We start from the raw sequence: 16,621 nt of genomic DNA, 5'->3' as shown, positions 1-16,621 counted from the left end.
GAGAAAATCAGATGGAAGCCATTTGCTAAAATCCCAAGAATTTCAAATTATTGTTTGCCATTCAGGTATTTATTTTAGGTTTTACAGGCTGCTTCTTGTATGCGGTGTCAACATTAGCAAGTACGTAGGTGTGTGATGGCAGCTGAGAGAGCCATCTAACTGTATCTATCAACAACGCAGCCTCCCCAAGTGGCTCCGACAAGAAGTCGAGACGATTCAAGCTCCTCTCGTCACGAGGCGGGTCCAAAGAAGAGTCTGGGGTAGAGAGGGAGGGACCTTCCAGTCCCAGGCAAGGCCCTGTTGTGGAACAGGAAGCGACTCCTGTCTTTAAAGAGCGATTTGTCCCTCCAGAGCTGAGCATCTGGGACTATTTCATCACCAAGGTAACCCCGACACCCTGAGAAAAACCTGTGCCTGTGATGTCTCTTGACCGAGTTTGTCCTGAATAAATTGTTTTTATTTGGAATATTTTCCATATCTGGAGTTATTTATGTTAGATACTCCAAATCACTCTAAGGTACTGTGAAATAAAGAATTATTTAACTTTCACAGCACCAAGCCTTAAAAGAAAAACAATATTTTTGTCAATGGGTGTTTTTATTTATCTAAAAGTGTCTCTCTGCTGTTTGTTTTCATCTTAGCCTTCGCTGCCGCCCTACGAAAACAGAATCGAATATGACTCAGAGGACAGCCAAGACAGTGAAGATGAATATGATGAAGAGGATGAATATGAAGATGTGTTTGACCCCAATTCTCCACAGAAAGAACATTCCAACCACAACTCCTACAGGTAATGACACAGACCCGACTTGATGTTGCTGCGTCCAGTGACTCATCATCGTCAGTCTGCCGAGTTCGACCCTCTGCGTGTGTTTTTTTTTTTGCACCTTTATTCATTCGTGCAGCGTCTGAGCTCGGCTTCACATCGAGTCGAGCGCTGCTTGATGTCTTCCATGTTTTTGATGGTGACTTTTAGCGTTCCTGTTCAGAACTCTAATCTGAATTGTAATTGCCGTCTCACTTTCTAGTTGGTGTTTGATGCGTCTGGCTATGGTCCAGCTGGTGTTGGTCAACCTAAAGTCCTTTTACCCCATGGCAGGATATGATCTATTAGGTAAACACTGCCCCACACCACCAGCCCTCTGACGTCGCAACGGCCAGGATGTAGATAAGTGTTAACCTCATTGCCTCCTTGTTTGTGTGCGTCTGCTTTTGCCTTTGAACACAGATCTGCCTGTGGGATCTCCACTGTGTCACACCGTGCTGAAGACGCTGCAGCGTTGGGAGCAGGTGCTTCAGAAGAGGCTGGAGATCTTCGGGGGCCCTCCTTCAAAGTACATTTCCACTCATTTCCAGGATGAAACGGCCACAACCGGCCCTGCCCTGCTCAGACACAAAGCCCTGTTTGAGCCGTCCAACACTCCATTCAGGTACCAAAATGAACTCAGGATCATCACCACAATTTCAACTTTGTAATCCACTTCATTTGAATCAAAGTACACAATTATTCTACATTTATCAGCCTGTAAAGCCTTAAAATGTTTTGTGGAGCAGATCTTTCTTTCCATGATGATTTAATATTGCCACAATAAAAAAAATCCTGTACGGCTCATTCATTCCAATATATCGTACAAAGCTTTGTGTAAACTACACATATATTTCCACTCGGATTTATTCCAGCAGAATTTCAAAAGACGTGTGCGGTGCATACAGCAGGGATTCACTGTTCTTGGAAAAACAACTGTGTATATTTTATTTGTCTCGCCTGGAGCTTTAGATTTAGTAAAGTTTCCAGGTCATCACAAACAGTTCAAACTCGAAATGACGCTTCTGATCCATTTCGGGATTCATGGACCATTGTGTTGTTGTTGTTGTTGACGTTTTCAGGACGAGCCACCACTCTGCACTGCCCGTCAAACGTTTATGGCTGTTCCTGGTGAAGCAGGATGAAGTCCAGGAGACCTTTATCAGAAACATCTTCACTAAGAAACCCGGCACAAGTCAGGTACATTGTGGTCTCGACCACGTCCTCTTGCTGCATGAGACGTCTCCAGGAAGTGCCGCCAGCTCATTGTGTTCACAAAATAACACTAACTATTTTGTTGTGATCAAATCTCCCGTATACACGTATTTACCCACAGATTCACCAGTATTGCTTTCACATCCCTTATTGTTGTACTTGTGTTGTTTTTGTTCTGCATGCAGACTCCTGCGTATTATGACCTCCTCCAAGTTGCATGATGATGATTTCATTTTAATTCATATAATTACACCATGTTTGATTAACAGCACAATAATTCAGCCTCTGTGTGTCTGCATGTTTTACCACTTGTTGTTGTATGTTTTGTGTTTTGTGTGTGTGTGTGTGTCTACCCCGTGTGCCACTTCGCCGCTCATATAAAGTCGGTCGAGGATCAGACTGACAATATGAAATGTTCAGGGATGGACGAGACAGGAAACAATCAGGTATTGCTACTTCAGCTCAATTGCTGCTTAATGGAGTGGGACAGGATTCAGTATCTTCTGCAAAGCTTGACAAATTGACGATTTTCAATTAGATAGAATACCACGGATTGGGTTGGATTTTAACAACCTTTGCTTTTTCTTCAGACTTTGAAGGATAAATATTCCGTTTGGCACAGATACTGAGATTAAAAAAAAAATCAGCTTGTTGCTGTACCTTTTTAATCTGAAAAGAAAACAAACAGAGCTGGTTTTGACGGACGAACCGACTGGGAAAATTCCTCCTTATTGCTTTTGTTTACAATTAACAGCTAAAGCGTTTGTAGTTTTTCAAAGTTGTTTGATCACAGTTTATCATCACAGAGTATGACGTTATTATCAAGCAAAACAACAGCATTGCTTTGATTCAAATCTTTGAAACCTGCAGTTCAGGTAGTTTTTTTTTTTTTCCAGAGGTTTTGTTGTGTGTTTTGTAAAATGTGTGTTTAACTCTTGATTTGACAAGACCCCTGAGTGAACAGTGTTGTGAGCATGTGACACCACATGAAAGATTCAGCACTACTGTACCAACGGGAGGGAGGAATCGTACCAGTGTTTGGCGATGTGAAGGGAGCAGCAATATGTTTCTTATTTTCGCCTCCTGGTGCAGAGCAGCAAATGTGATTCGCCATATATAATCTCAAATATTAAACTGGGATCTTGACAGAATTACAGTACAAGTTCGTTAAGGGCCATGAACTGCGAATGCTCCTGTCACTTTGATATTAATCTTACATTTAGCTGTCTAAATATTCATGTGAATATGAGCCATAAATTTTGAATTGCACTGTACACTGATGCTTCGTGGAGGTTTTCTAATCTTCAGGCTCTCGCTGTGCAAGCTGCCACGTTAGAGCTTTCTCCATTTAGCGCAGTGTTAATTAACCCAGTCTCTCGGTGGACATGCTATGAAGCTGAATAGCTTCTGATTAATGGGGCCCAATGCTGTCACAGTGAATCTGCGTCCTATGGGGATTATGTGATCGCCGTAAATGGCAAACCACCACATTTAGATTTCTGCGAGTCGAGTTTAACGTCATTCCACGTAACAGAAAAAGACATAAAAGACATGGTCTTTTCCTCTTGAATAAATGCACCAAGGACTTCAGTTCAGACTCGTGTTTAAATGATGTTTATCTTATCTTGAATAGGTTTCACCATCTCTTAGCAACATACAGTATTGTTTACTTCACTGTCAGTATCCCTGAAGGCCTCTATAGCAGTGTTTACTTGTGCTCATTGTTCGAGAGTTTGTTGGGTTTTTTTCTTCCCAATTCTGCATAATAGCAGTAACTTATGTTGCTGGTTAACACCAGCTCATGAACCACACAAAACACAAAGTGAAGAAAACTCTGAGAGGACTCAGTTTGACTCCTGAATTTCCTAATCCTACTCATGGATCTTGTCGGGTCATCAGTCCCTTCACATGAAGGGAAGTTCTGGCAGTTGTTTGTCTGCATGAAGTGTTTGATAATGTTGTAATGGTTTGAGTCTTCATGGTGACGATTTGTAACGTTGGTGTTTTCTGTTGTTTGCAGACTGAGTCAGATCTGGGCAGCCCTGGAGGGAAAGCGCGCATCATCCATAAGGAATCTGACATCATCACAGCATTCGCCATCAACAAGGTAAAAACTTCGACACAGAAGTGAGTGGAGTACACCAAATACCTGAGAGAAGAGAGGCGGATTAACTGATGACAACTTAACTGGTCGTCAAAAACTGCCCTCTTCAATATAATGAGTCTGATTCAGTTTGCTTATTGATGATATTCAACCATTACTATGAAAGGCAGTGTGTTAGTTTCAAATTAAAACAGTTTTGTCTATTGGACATGGATATATGAACACAAACTGCATGTACTCAGAGTAAACACTGAAGTATTGTAGACTGATAAATGTCAAATATCTTTTAAGCTGCATACCTCAGTGTCTGTATCATCCCTTCACTTATTTTCCATTTAAACTGCTCTAATCAAGAATGTCATACGTGAGTCTTCGAAAAACTGTGCAGCCAAAAATAGGAGCTGGCAGTGGCTACAGTCAGTCTCGCAAGAAGACTGAAACGTTTGTTCTGAGGTGATTAGAACTAAATGCTAACGTAATTTTAGCCCGGCTGTGCCTGGTAACAACTCTCCACAAAAAAACTAAATCCATAATATAAGCAGTCGATACATATAGAATTCCTTTAGCTGCTGGTACAACTCTTACTGCACAGTCCTGCCCTTTTTGATGTTTGTTTTCCTTGTTTGATAGAGGGTCAGGTTCAGACTGTGTGAGCCTTGGCTGGTTATTTATCCACTGTAAAGCAGCAGCACCGGCTTCTCCTCCGCTATGATCAAAAGAGAAAGTTCTCCACAGGTTGCCACGACTTTAAAGAAGTCTTTGTCTCGCTCCTTGGATCCTCTAACGTTTCTGATTTTACACACGTGTCAAGACTGACCGGGTTTTCCTTCCCCCATCTCTCTCTTTCCTTTCTTTTCCTTCTTCCTCTCAGGCAAACCGTAATTGTTTAGTCATGGCCTCCACCCATGACATTCAGGAGTTGGATGTGTCATCCATCTTGGCCACACAGATTCTGACATGGGTCGATGATGATGATGCTGAAGTCAAAGGGTAGGAAACCACTGTGCTTGTGTATACGCTTTCATACGCTGGATGTACTTGTGACCACCAGCTGTGAGTTCAGCCAGAGTAACATCGATTCACCCAAATACCTGCAACTGCATGGCTGCTTTCGGAACGGTTCTGTGGGAGTAATACAAGCATCTGCACAGTGTGTCCGTGTGGTAAAAGATGTATGCATGTATATTGTAGCTCCTTCATGAAATATGGAAAAATCTCTCAATATGGTCTTTTTGTTTTTTCAAAAAAATATTTCCTCCTAAGAATAATAACTTTACCTTCCTCTCCCTAATTCAAACGACTAGAATCTGTCTCGAAAATAAATGCACTGTGCAGAAGTCTGTACAGAAGTCACAAGCACTATAAGAGTAAGTGAGAATGTTTGGAGAATTGTATTGGTTTACATGATAAAGAGTGCGGAATGCATATATGTATGAAAAAAAATTAAGTAAACTCTGCACACTTGCACACACTTTTGTGAATTGTCTTTTCATGTAATGCCAGACTGACTTCTTGTTTTGAAGATCGGAGCCACACCATCTGTTGCAGGACTCCTTGTTCTTCCTCTTTCTAAAGTTAGCTCTCACAGCTTGTTTGTCAGTCGTGCTGCAGTGAGAAGCCCCTTTAATATAAATGGCTTTCTGAGGAGCTTTCTGCACAACTCTTTGTGACTCATGTTTTTGGCTGTAGTGTCGGTGGGGATGATTTCCTGGTGGTCCATGCGCGTGACGACTTTGCAGCCCTCCATGGTACCACGCCGTACACCCACAGCAGCCCCGGGACCCCCATCAATGTGCCGTGGCTCGGAGGCATGCAGACGGGCAGAGGGGCGGCTGTGGTAAGTTCCACACCTGACTTCTTTCTGAAAGCTTCTCAATCAGATACAATAAATTCCCAAAACCCAGTGAAGGTTCTTGCAATGATCATACCAATCCTCTTGGTCTTCATTAGCAAAGCTTTCCACAACAAACACTGGCAACAGCTTGTGTACACATTGATAGAACGAGGACTTGCTACAGCACGGGTTTTCTAACGTAGCATATAAATATATTGCTACAGTTCAATAGCTCCATTTTTTAACTTAATCAACAAACGAAAGCTTAATTGTCAGGCAGAAATTGCCAGTTATGAAAAAGCACTGTGTTGCTTCGGTGATGATGATCATGTGATGCTGTTCCTGTTGTATGCTCAGTTTCTTTTATTTTTTTTGGGATTCACTAAAAAAAGACAAAAGGTTGCTTCCTCATATAGCTATTCATCTATCATCTGGCAGGAGCCAGTCCCAGCTGGCAATGGGTGAATGGTGAAGGTGACTACAGGCACATCCTGACGGCATCCACGTCCAAGGTCCAAGACGGACAAACACGCATACATTTTCACCTGCGGGCAAATTAGAGTGATAAAATAACAAGAGAGAACTATAATAAGAGAACACTGGCAGAACAAGAGAAAGTCACGCACACAGAGGGAGACAATATGACAATGGTTGTTTTACTTTTAAATGAGTAAAGTTTGTAGCTCCACAAACCAAAGAAAGAGTCTTTGAGACTTTACTACCAGTACTAAATGATTAAACAACACAATTCAACCTTAAAATCAGATTGAACTTCCACAGTATCTGTCGCTGCAAATCAAGTTTGCATCAATGTCAGATTCACATTTGTAGACATTCATTTAAAACTGCTTTCAACAATTTCTCTCATTTAAAAGATGTTTATGAGAGATGAAAAGAAGATAAAGAGACACTAAAAGCTGAGGCTGACTCAATATGTGCTGATTTGCATCAATTGTAGATCAGTGCAAGTTGTTGCTCTAATATTAGGAAATTGATCAATCCCAGACGTCGTGTAAAGTGTGTACACCCTGCAAGCTCTGTGTTTATGAAAGCTCCTTGCTGCTTTTCTGGAATTATTTGATGTCTGTTGCTCTGGTTCTGCCCTCCTTTGTATTCAAACCAAAATCCTCAAAGCAGTTTAAATGACGTAAATTAATAATTCATCCTTGTCTGCGCCCAGTTTGCCAAAAGCAACATGACAACCAGCATTAAGTCCCCTCATTGACTTACAAAAACGCCAAAGATGTTGTCGGCTGCCACAGCTTGTGCGACGGCGTTTAAATCTCTCGTTTATTCTGTAAGAAAGTGTGTGAAAGCTGCTTTGCAGAGAGACTTGGCATTAGAAGCGGGGAGGGAGACTGGTTTGAGTGTGGTTGTAGCAGTGTCTTTGAACCAAGTCGACATGAGTCATGTTTGTTGATTACAACCGGTTCGATCCCTGGCTTGATGGTGAGAGCCACTCTGCATGGTTATGGCTTCTCCGAGCCGTTTGCTCAAGGTTGGAACAGGAAAGATCCTGTGACAATAGTAAATAAAACACTTGGCAGACTTTGCTGTTAATGTCTGAGTCTGTGTGCCAACTGTCATAACAGAGGACAGCAAAAAACAACCGAGCCGCAGTAGTTTAAAGTGATTATTCCACACATGATAATAGATCAAACACCTTTAAATGTTCACTAATGAATCCCCTTGAGATCGGTGTTTGGGTGTGACTCCTAATTATTAGCTTGTGGTTCAGAAGGCAATCAAGTTTATTAAATAAATGATGAGGCGATAAGTCGCATGAATAGTTATCAACACAACGAGGAGCGTTCCCGCGGCTTCCCATCGCATTTAATGATGTTCAGGAGTGAAATTGTCTGCTCAGCTGTCAAAACAAAAAAATTTGCTTTCAGCTTTGTACCGATGTGAACTCTGCCTTTGACTGCACTTTAGTGGTTGAGCACTTTGCATTCCCTTCTTTTTCCATGGCCTGTGTTGGTCTACTTTTCAAAGATCCCCAATTTGATTCGTTTAGTTCCCGTCTCTCGTCACTTTTGAAACCGGCCCAGATTAAATGTACATTGAAACAGTATTAAAATGCGATAGATATTAAGGCATAGATGGGTTTATTCCATTCATGATAAATTATACTGTCGGAATGTGTTACATTATTAAGAGTCTCAGTATAATAAGACAAATCTCACAGTTCAAATGTTTCCCTTCCTTGCCTGCTAGGTGGCGGTGTTGTGATCTAACCGCAGACATTTCGTCCAGAGAACAAATCAGTGAGCCGGAAAATCAAACGAGTCTGAGCTCCAGTTTTCAAAACTTGGTGAATAATGACGAGGAAAGGTTTTACATTTTGGAGATGAGAATCGAGATATGGTGAAGTAACTGTTAAATACTTTTCCCTCGTACGCACAGTACCTACAGTTTGAGTGTGATTTGGGTCTCAATGTCACAAAGTGATGACTCCTTGCAGAGCAGCAAGACAATGATACTGGGGTCAAATTACAGTCAAGCAAAGCTGGACTTCAGTCGACTTGGGTTTGTTGAAAGAGCACAGCAGACGTTCAAGGAGGTTGGTCTTAAGGACACGGGAGTTTCAAACATCTGCAGAATAATGAATGACCTGCAAATTAGCACATCAGGCTCCTCTGAACCAGGACGGAGATCAAACCTGGTCTGATCCGATTCAGTTGCATAAGAAACATCCAACCGCCTCACAGTCTGACCACAACTGTGCGGATGAGGAGATATAATGGCAGTGATGAAAGCTTTCTGCTACATTTAACATACAACATGGGAGGAAAAAGTAAACGACAATATACAGTCATGTTGCAGCTATTTTGCTCTGTATGAAATATACAATATTTGGGTACGTTCTTAATTAAGTGAGAAGAAGAGTAATCCTCTGTGGCCTATTTTACTTGTTAATTATCAACATTAATTTATTGCTGACAGCCATTCATGAATATCCTTTAGAATATGTCTGTAAAAGTCCTAAAGAGTCAAAATCATTATTTTAACTGACTGAAATGGCAACCATGAATATATTCTTTAAAACTTGGATATTGCATCACTGCATACCTGTTTTTGTTTTTTTTAATATTTACCATCATGCAGTCCTATTTATACTCTTCTGAGTTGTACTCCTCTTCTCTTTCACATTTCTTTTCCCAGATGATCAAGAGAAATATAAACAACGTGAGAAGAATGACCTCCCATCCCACGCTGCCATACTGTAAGTAGGACTGTGGCGTCTGTCGGTAGATCCGAGGAGAATCCTCCTTTTAAATTACTGTTCAGTCGTCACAGCCTGTGTTAAAACCTGCCTTCGGGGGGATGGGGGGGGGGCTACCTCACCCGAAAAGTTTCTCTCATGTTCAGCTGTGCTATTTTCTTCTCCTGGTCCCCGAGCTGCTGCGGTTTCGGAAAAGTCTTGAGTGAGCGCACTCGCTACAACCTTGTATTTTCCGGTCAAACTGCAGAGCAGCGAAACAGCTGTAAGATGTTTCGGCGGAGTAATTCCCAGCAGGTGGTGAAAACGGCTGTCAAACCCTTTCAAGATGACCGGGTTTCCTTAATCAATTATGAAACGGATGATCTTGGGAGCGAGGACGTGCCAGGGCTTCCTGTTGAGACCCAGGAACTCACTGGGATCGAGATTTGAGCCGCTGCCAGATTCTGTATATATATTTTTTGTTTTGTTTTGTTTTGTTCCCTGTTTGTCAGACCTGACGGGAGCTCAGGATGGCAGCGTGAGGATGTTTGAGTGGGGTCACTCCCAGCAGATCATCTGCTTCAGAAGTCCGGGCAACTCCAGAGTCACCAGGATACGATTCAACCACCAAGGAAACAAGGTTTGGAGGTCACATGCACACCTGAGTATATGTGTTCTCGTCGGGGGGGTTGAACGCTGTACTGATGTGGGACCACTCTGCACTCTGCATACTGATCCAATTCAGTAGATTTTCACTCTCCCTCTCGCGGCGTTTGCCAGTCGGGCACAAACCACAGTGGGGAGTTTGGCTTCAGCACATATTGTTCTTCAGCTGAGTGATTCAACTGCTCTGAACTCAGGCACTCGCCTCGAGCAAATAATTTTCTCAGATGGTGCCTCTCCTGTGCCAGCACTATCTTATCTGCTTGTTCTGGCCAGGAGAGTGAAATATGCTTCGGAGGAACAAAATCGGGATAAGATGAGACATGCAGGCTCACTTGATTTCAGTTATGTAAGCGCTGCTCGGACTCATAAAGGGCGTTGGCGCGTTTTGGAGGATAATTTATGAACAATCCAGATCACCGGGAGGAAGTTATTGTTCTCCATGCTTGTGTAAACACAGGAAGAGAAGCTGACGGTCTGTCAATAAAAAAAAAATTGCAGGAAAGTCTGACATCTGCCGTCTGCATGTGTGTTCAGTTTGGTATCGTAGACGCCGATGGAGCTTTGAGTCTCTGGCAAACCAACACGAGTGGGAATGCTCCCAAACCGTACCTGGTAAGATCGTCACGGCTCATCCACTTGAATCTCCCCGTGTTTTTATCTCCCCTGTCATCTGTTGTCGCCGTCTCTATTACCAACCGCCGTCTTTATTTCTCTCCGCCAGACCTTGCAGTGCCACAACAAGACGGCTCACGACTTTGTCTTTGTGGGTTCCTCCTCTCTCATCGCCACTGCGGGTCTTTCCACCGACAACAGGTACGGCGCTCTCTGAGCGAGTATTTCCCTCCAGAGTTCCTGCTTCCCAATTGAACCGGATGCCACATCTCATTAGTCGTCGCTCCGCTGTAGCCGACAGCAGTCGGCCCGGTGATTACAGTGGTGGAATGAATGGCCTTGTGCTTCTTCTTCTTCTTCCTCTTCTGCGGCTCCACAGGAACGTGTGTCTGTGGGACACGCTGGTGACGCCTGCAAACAGCCTCGTACACGGTAAGACGCTGCTTGAGCCCATAACATTTAACATTTTAAACCTCGTTTGTATACAAGAATCAATTTCAGCTTGTTTTTTTTTTTGTTTTGTTTTTTTTTACCAAATATCGACTGAACACAATATTTGGCAATTTGGGAAAGTATGAAACTGACCTTCTCTGCTATTGATACTATTTATGATTCACAGCTTCAAAATGTTGTCTAAATGGAATATATTTCGTTAACAAAATACACCAGTATTTATTTTAAGATAAGACAAATTTAAAGCCGAAGTATCGTGGTTTATCACTATTTACACAAATCATTTCTGCCTGCTCCTCCCATCCGGCACCATCCTCACTGCCACCCCAAAGCGTTTGAGATTCACCAGTAAAACGTTTTCACGTGTGGCCGCATGGCCACCAAGTCACTGGTTTGACCGCCTCAGTATATCCAACAGGCTCCTCGACGCTTATGGACGATCTCGTGAAGCTCTCCTTTGATTATTAGACGTATAACATGAATTTAAGTGACACCGAGTTTTACTTTGCTCTCCCTCTCCTCTTCCTCCTTTTCATTCCTCCTCCTCCTCCTCAGCTTTCTGCTGCCATGAGACCGGAGCCACGGTGCTTTCGATGGCGCCCCGGCAGCAGCTGCTCATCACGGGCGGGAGGAAGGGCTGGATCGGCATCCTGGAGCTGTCCCACCGGCACCAGCGGCAGAGCTTCCAGGCCCATGACTCACCGGTCAAAGCGCTGGCGGTGGATCCCACCGAGGACTGCTTCATCAGCGGCTCGGCTGAGGGCAACATTAAGGTATTGTGACTGGCCGGGCTTTCATCAGGCCCATTAAGTACATTTCCCTTGAATAAATACGACATTTGGAGAGGCACGCCGCTGATGTGGGGCGAGGGGCTTAGATATCTTCAGAATACATGAATAACTCTCAGCCTTTGTAGGCGGAGAGCAGACGGCTCGCCAGACGGGGAAAAGAATTGTAGGTTTTCGGGCGCGAGCCTTTTTTTAGAAAGTCATCCATTTTCTATGAGCGTTTCAGTGGGGAACAGTAATCCTAAAAATACTTTTGATCATTTCCTGCACACAAAGTGAAACGTGGGAGTCCCGCAGGGCGTCTGTGACTCTCCTCCACACGGACAGCCACTGGACTGACCCGCCAATGTCGCTGGAAACCCAACGTCACTTCTGATTAACCACCTGCTCGGGTCGGCGGCGTGACTGATGGCGAGCAGGGTTTAAGGTGAACGCAGAGGGACGGCGGAAAAGTCAAAGGAAGAGCTTTTTGAAGGGCGTCGTCCGCTAATATATTTCCACGGCCAGCGGCTATTTTATCTTCTCCACTTGAATATGTTGGCGCCGATCACACAGCCGTCACTGCGAGGAGGAAGTGTCACGTCACGAGCGCGCAGAGGGAACGGCGCAGTGCACGTCTGCTTGAAATTCAAACCGCTTTCAATTCAGGATGATTCTTCACAAAAAAAAAGAAGAAGAAGAAGAAGAAGAAGAAAAAGCCCAGCAAAGCTGTGTGTGATGTTTCTCATCTGAAGTCATTAATTGGATATTGGCTGTCTGGAATTTGAACATGATTGGGCTGCGCATTCCGAAGCTTTGGAAAGTGTTTGATGAGAGACCACAGGACAGTAGGATTAACTAATATATACAGACTTAAGTCTCTGAAATGCCTTATCAAATAATAAAGCTCCCAGGCTGGGAATACAAATCAAACAATGCAAGTTGCTGGGAGCTAATCATCGTCTTCGCCTGGATCCTCGCCGCTCATCTGCGGCAGGAGCAAGTTGCTGATATTCAATATTTTTTTCTCTTTATCAGCAAATCCTGTGAAGAAACCAAACGCAGCAGCGACGGTCTGTCTCTTCATCCCAGGCTTGTTCATGTCACGATGTTCGTGATGAAAAGCTTTACCTCAAGTGCACCTTAGAACTATTAGAATTATTAGAACGATGTGGTTCCACCTGTTTAAGACTTTAAGTACGCCTAAGAGGCCTGGATTAAAATGAATTTGATTTGAAGGCTCTTCACTGATCAAAACAAGAGCAATGAATGTGGAGTAACTAGAATATGAACCCAAAGCTCTCTGTCTCTGCTTTCTGGTAGTTTTTTTATTTTAATTTTTTTACTTCTCTGTGTTCTAAACAGTCTATGAGCCAAACGTGTAGATGCTGCCGGCCAAATAAATCTCCAGAGAAGCCAACAACTTTCTACAATATAGAGGCTTTAGAAGCAGACCTGCTCATGTGATCAAGTGATTGTCGTTCATTTAATTCAACCTATTTACCTTTTTGAATAGTTAGTCGACAGTTGCAAAGGTATGGATTACTGAAAATCCTCAAAACAACACGTCATAGCATGTCAGCACTTCAAACCTGAAACCTTTGATCCTTTAAAATAGAGTCAATTCACTGACGCTTTGAATTTTTTAGCAGCATCTATTTCATCTAAAAGCTCCATGTCTGCAAGGTGAAGAAAACTCAAGGTTAGATGTTTGATTTGCACACCGGTTGACAAGTCCAGTGTCAATATTCATGAAGAGTGAGAGAAATTTCCCGGGCCAATCTGACCGATCGTCTCTTGATTTCCTCCCGTTTCCATCCACATGCGGCATTAAAGCCAAGTCGACCTCCGTTTGGGACGTGAGCAGAGATGTAAAGGACCGACCGGACATTTTGAGTGACGGTGACTCGGGATGGAGGAGGACGAGCAGGAACATTACGGGGTCAGGGAGGAGGCCTATTCCCAGCACGCATAAAGAGAAAACGAAAACGGAGTAAATAAAAGACAACTGTAGAAGAGAAGGTGGTTAACAACCTTGGCAGTTGCAGGATATATTGAAGGAATTATGGGAAGCCATGTGACGTGCGCCGATGTTTCAGTCTGGACGGGAGCAAATCTAAAAATAGCATGGCAGCATTTAACAAAAGTCACTAGAGCAGGAGTTGGTGCCTATTTTAATTTTTTTTTTTTTTTTTTTACAGAAAATGGATAATTAGTTGTTTAATGTTTGTTTTTTGCCTTGGATGTAACGTTTCCGTCCCGACATGGACGTCTCCTCCAACCCACAGATCTGGAGCCTGGCGACGCAGTGCCCGCTCTACACCTTCCCCAACGAGCACGCCCGCCAGTCGCTCTTCAGGAACCTGGGCACCGGCGTGATGCAGCTCGAGGTGGGGCCGGCCGGCCACATCTTCTCCTGTGGCGCCGACGGCACCATGAAGATGAGGCTCCTCCCCAACCGCTTCAGCGTCAACAACAACCACCTCAAGAGCGACGTGCGCTTCTTCATATAGACGGGAACCATCGAACTATTGCGGAGCGAAGGCCGAACGGGAGCTCTACAGGGTATACGACGGGAGGATCGGACCAACAACCCAGACTTGTCGTCTTTTTTTTTTTTTTTTTTCCTTCTTCTTCTTTGTTTGCACAATAAGCTGGAGACGGAGCGGCAGCGGGGGGGCCAGACTGGATCTACAAGCTTCTTCCTTCATCTCACCTTCTCTTCAGTTCCCCCATCAATCCAGCTCTGGTGAACTGGCTCAGCACAACGCAGCATCCAAGCACAGCTCCCAACCCTCCGCCGCCGCATCCCGGCATTCTTGCGGGAGGAGGAAGACGCCAGCGACGAGGCGCCGCACTGAAGGAAACTACCGGCTGTCGGTTCCACGTTGAAGCCGCTCGTCTGTCGCTCCGATTGTTCTGAATGATAAAACATGGCTTCAGTTTAGAGCGGCACTTTGACAGTTTGGGGGAAATTTGTTAGTTCACTTCAAAGTAACACACACACACACACACACACACACACACACACGCCTCTCTACCTGCTGTGTTCAAAGTTTCTTTTATTAAATTCAATCCCTCCACGGAGCGCAGGGCTTGAGTCGGCCTCCTCCTCGACCTCCGCTGCAGACTGAAACTCTCGTCACAGATTTGACTCTCCACATACGGACTGCCTCAACGCACCAAACCTCTCTGTGTGTATTTGCACAAACAAGTGAAGCTAAACGAGTGTGACGCACAAAGATCGAAGCAGACCGACAATAAAAGTGTCTGCTGATCAGATATTATTCCTCTCTCTCTATAGTGCAGTGTTTGTTTTCTCCCGGCCTGGATTGAACCCGGTGGTGTTATTACTCCAGTATATCTATATTATTAAGTGTCCTTAAACCTCTGAACTTCTGCCAACCACACTCGGTTCTCGTAACCGCCCGGCCCCCCGCTAATATCAAGTGTCGTTGCACAAAGTAGCTTTAACTGGACAAGGCCCTTTTTATTCGGAGCTGTTTGAACATGTAGCAGGACACTTTGCTGATGACAATGGAAACCGGTAGGGGTGGGGTGAAGAAGAGAAGATCTGCTTTTGTTAAAAGTGTTTTATTCCAGCGACCACACACACACACACACACACACACACACACCGGCCATGCGGACGCTTTGCTTTGCCTTGTAGTTTTCTCTTTTCAGCGGCAGGCCTGCTGTTCTCTTCATTTGTAGGAAGAGCTTTCACTTTTCTTTTCATCCAATTGCCGTCACTACACGCTCAGAAGATGTAATCTAAGTTAGATTAGAATCCTATAGAGGAGTATAATCCATTAAGCTAAGCAGCCGTCGACCCTCGTCGGGCTGCTCGTGTAAGGAAAGAGAAAAACGTTCGCTTTGATTTCAGGGTTTATTGTAGTTCTGTAAATACACAGGTTCATCGGCGAAGCTTCCCAGCATAAAATAATCAGCCGCAGGTGGACGAAAGCCACTTCATGAAGAATATTGTGTATAAACAGGTATATTTATGAAATATATTTGTGTGTAGGATTTTAGACTGATCGATCAAAAGGCAGATGTCGTCCGATTGTTGGGTAACTGGTTGTTTTTTGTTTAGTTTTTTATTCTCCCCCCACAAATCTAAGTGGTTTCCAACCATGAAACCGTTGTACAAAGCTAAACAGGAAGTGCTCCTGCAGACACTGGCGAACGTTTTATCAAACACTTTGGATCAGTTTCAGTTGGTGGAGGTGTTCAGGTCCGAGCTGCTGCGTGAGCACATCTAGCAAAATCCACAAAAGCAAGAGTTCCTGCTTTCTTTTGTTTTGTTTTTCCCCTCAATCTTGCAAATGTGAATTTGATCAGATGATTCTAATTTTATAATGAAGATATTGTATAAATCAGTGTATAATATAAAGAACATGTACTGATGTAATAAAAGAGTTATGTATCATCAAAGTACGTTTTTCTTTTTTTATTTCCTTTGTATGTTACGATGAATCTAATGCATTAAAACGAACCACCTTCAAATCTGTTCATCCTGAAGAGACAAATAAACCCCAGAAGAACATTTATAGTTTATTGAAGCTATTTTATATTTAATATTCCCAGTTAATGCTTTTCATGTAAATGTCATGTTTGTTAAACTGCAGTAGTACTCAGTAAGGCATCAGCAGAAAATAAAGTCAATTCAGAGAATTTAAGTAGTGAAGTGAATCTTTCCGACACCCAATGAGAGATTTGATCGTATCATTTGCTGTGACGTTTGGAATCAGACTCCTCTGGATCCTGTACTTATCTTAACTTCTCCACTCCAAAACGTTTCCAGATTGAATTGTGTTCTGCTGAGACGTTCAAGGTGGAACCTGCTTTCATCCACTGGAGAAACGAAGACGTATCGATGTAGCTGTTGTACGAAAGCAATCTCGCGGTCGAGGTCGTCCGTCAATAAAAGGGCACTTCGCTCCCATATCTTATGGAT

At 43.6% G+C, this 16,621-nt stretch overlaps 1 protein-coding gene across 2 annotated transcripts in view; it reads left to right on the top strand.

Annotated features, from left to right (window-relative positions):
- The window catches only part of dmxl1 (Dmx like 1), a 53,623-nt gene extending 39,173 nt beyond the window's left edge, over nucleotides 1-14,450 (top strand). The window contains exons 36-51 of one of the 2 annotated variants that reach the window (XM_080499279.1): nucleotides 181-383; nucleotides 642-790; nucleotides 1,029-1,114; nucleotides 1,229-1,430; nucleotides 1,888-2,005; nucleotides 2,404-2,466; nucleotides 4,041-4,127; nucleotides 4,996-5,114; nucleotides 5,814-5,961; nucleotides 9,124-9,184; nucleotides 9,676-9,803; nucleotides 10,364-10,441; nucleotides 10,551-10,642; nucleotides 10,821-10,873; nucleotides 11,450-11,667; nucleotides 13,950-14,450. In XM_080499279.1, coding sequence (XP_080355405.1) covers nucleotides 181-383; nucleotides 642-790; nucleotides 1,029-1,114; nucleotides 1,229-1,430; nucleotides 1,888-2,005; nucleotides 2,404-2,466; nucleotides 4,041-4,127; nucleotides 4,996-5,114; nucleotides 5,814-5,961; nucleotides 9,124-9,184; nucleotides 9,676-9,803; nucleotides 10,364-10,441; nucleotides 10,551-10,642; nucleotides 10,821-10,873; nucleotides 11,450-11,667; nucleotides 13,950-14,174 — 2,030 coding nt within the window. In that variant the 3' untranslated portion in view covers nucleotides 14,175-14,450. The remainder of the gene's footprint in view (nucleotides 1-180; nucleotides 384-641; nucleotides 791-1,028; nucleotides 1,115-1,228; nucleotides 1,431-1,887; nucleotides 2,006-2,403; nucleotides 2,467-4,040; nucleotides 4,128-4,995; nucleotides 5,115-5,813; nucleotides 5,962-9,123; nucleotides 9,185-9,675; nucleotides 9,804-10,363; nucleotides 10,442-10,550; nucleotides 10,643-10,820; nucleotides 10,874-11,449; nucleotides 11,668-13,949) is intronic. The other variant, XM_080499280.1, reaches the window with a different exon arrangement.
- The last annotated feature ends 2,171 nt before the right edge of the window (nucleotides 14,451-16,621 follow it).

Source organism: Blennius ocellaris (assembly GCF_963422515.1).
Source record: "Blennius ocellaris genome assembly, chromosome: 7".
In the NCBI taxonomy this organism is placed as follows: domain Eukaryota; kingdom Metazoa; phylum Chordata; class Actinopteri; order Blenniiformes; family Blenniidae; genus Blennius; species Blennius ocellaris.
The sequence above is the reverse complement of the archived record's forward strand: the minus strand, read 5'-3'. Positions and strand labels throughout refer to the sequence as shown.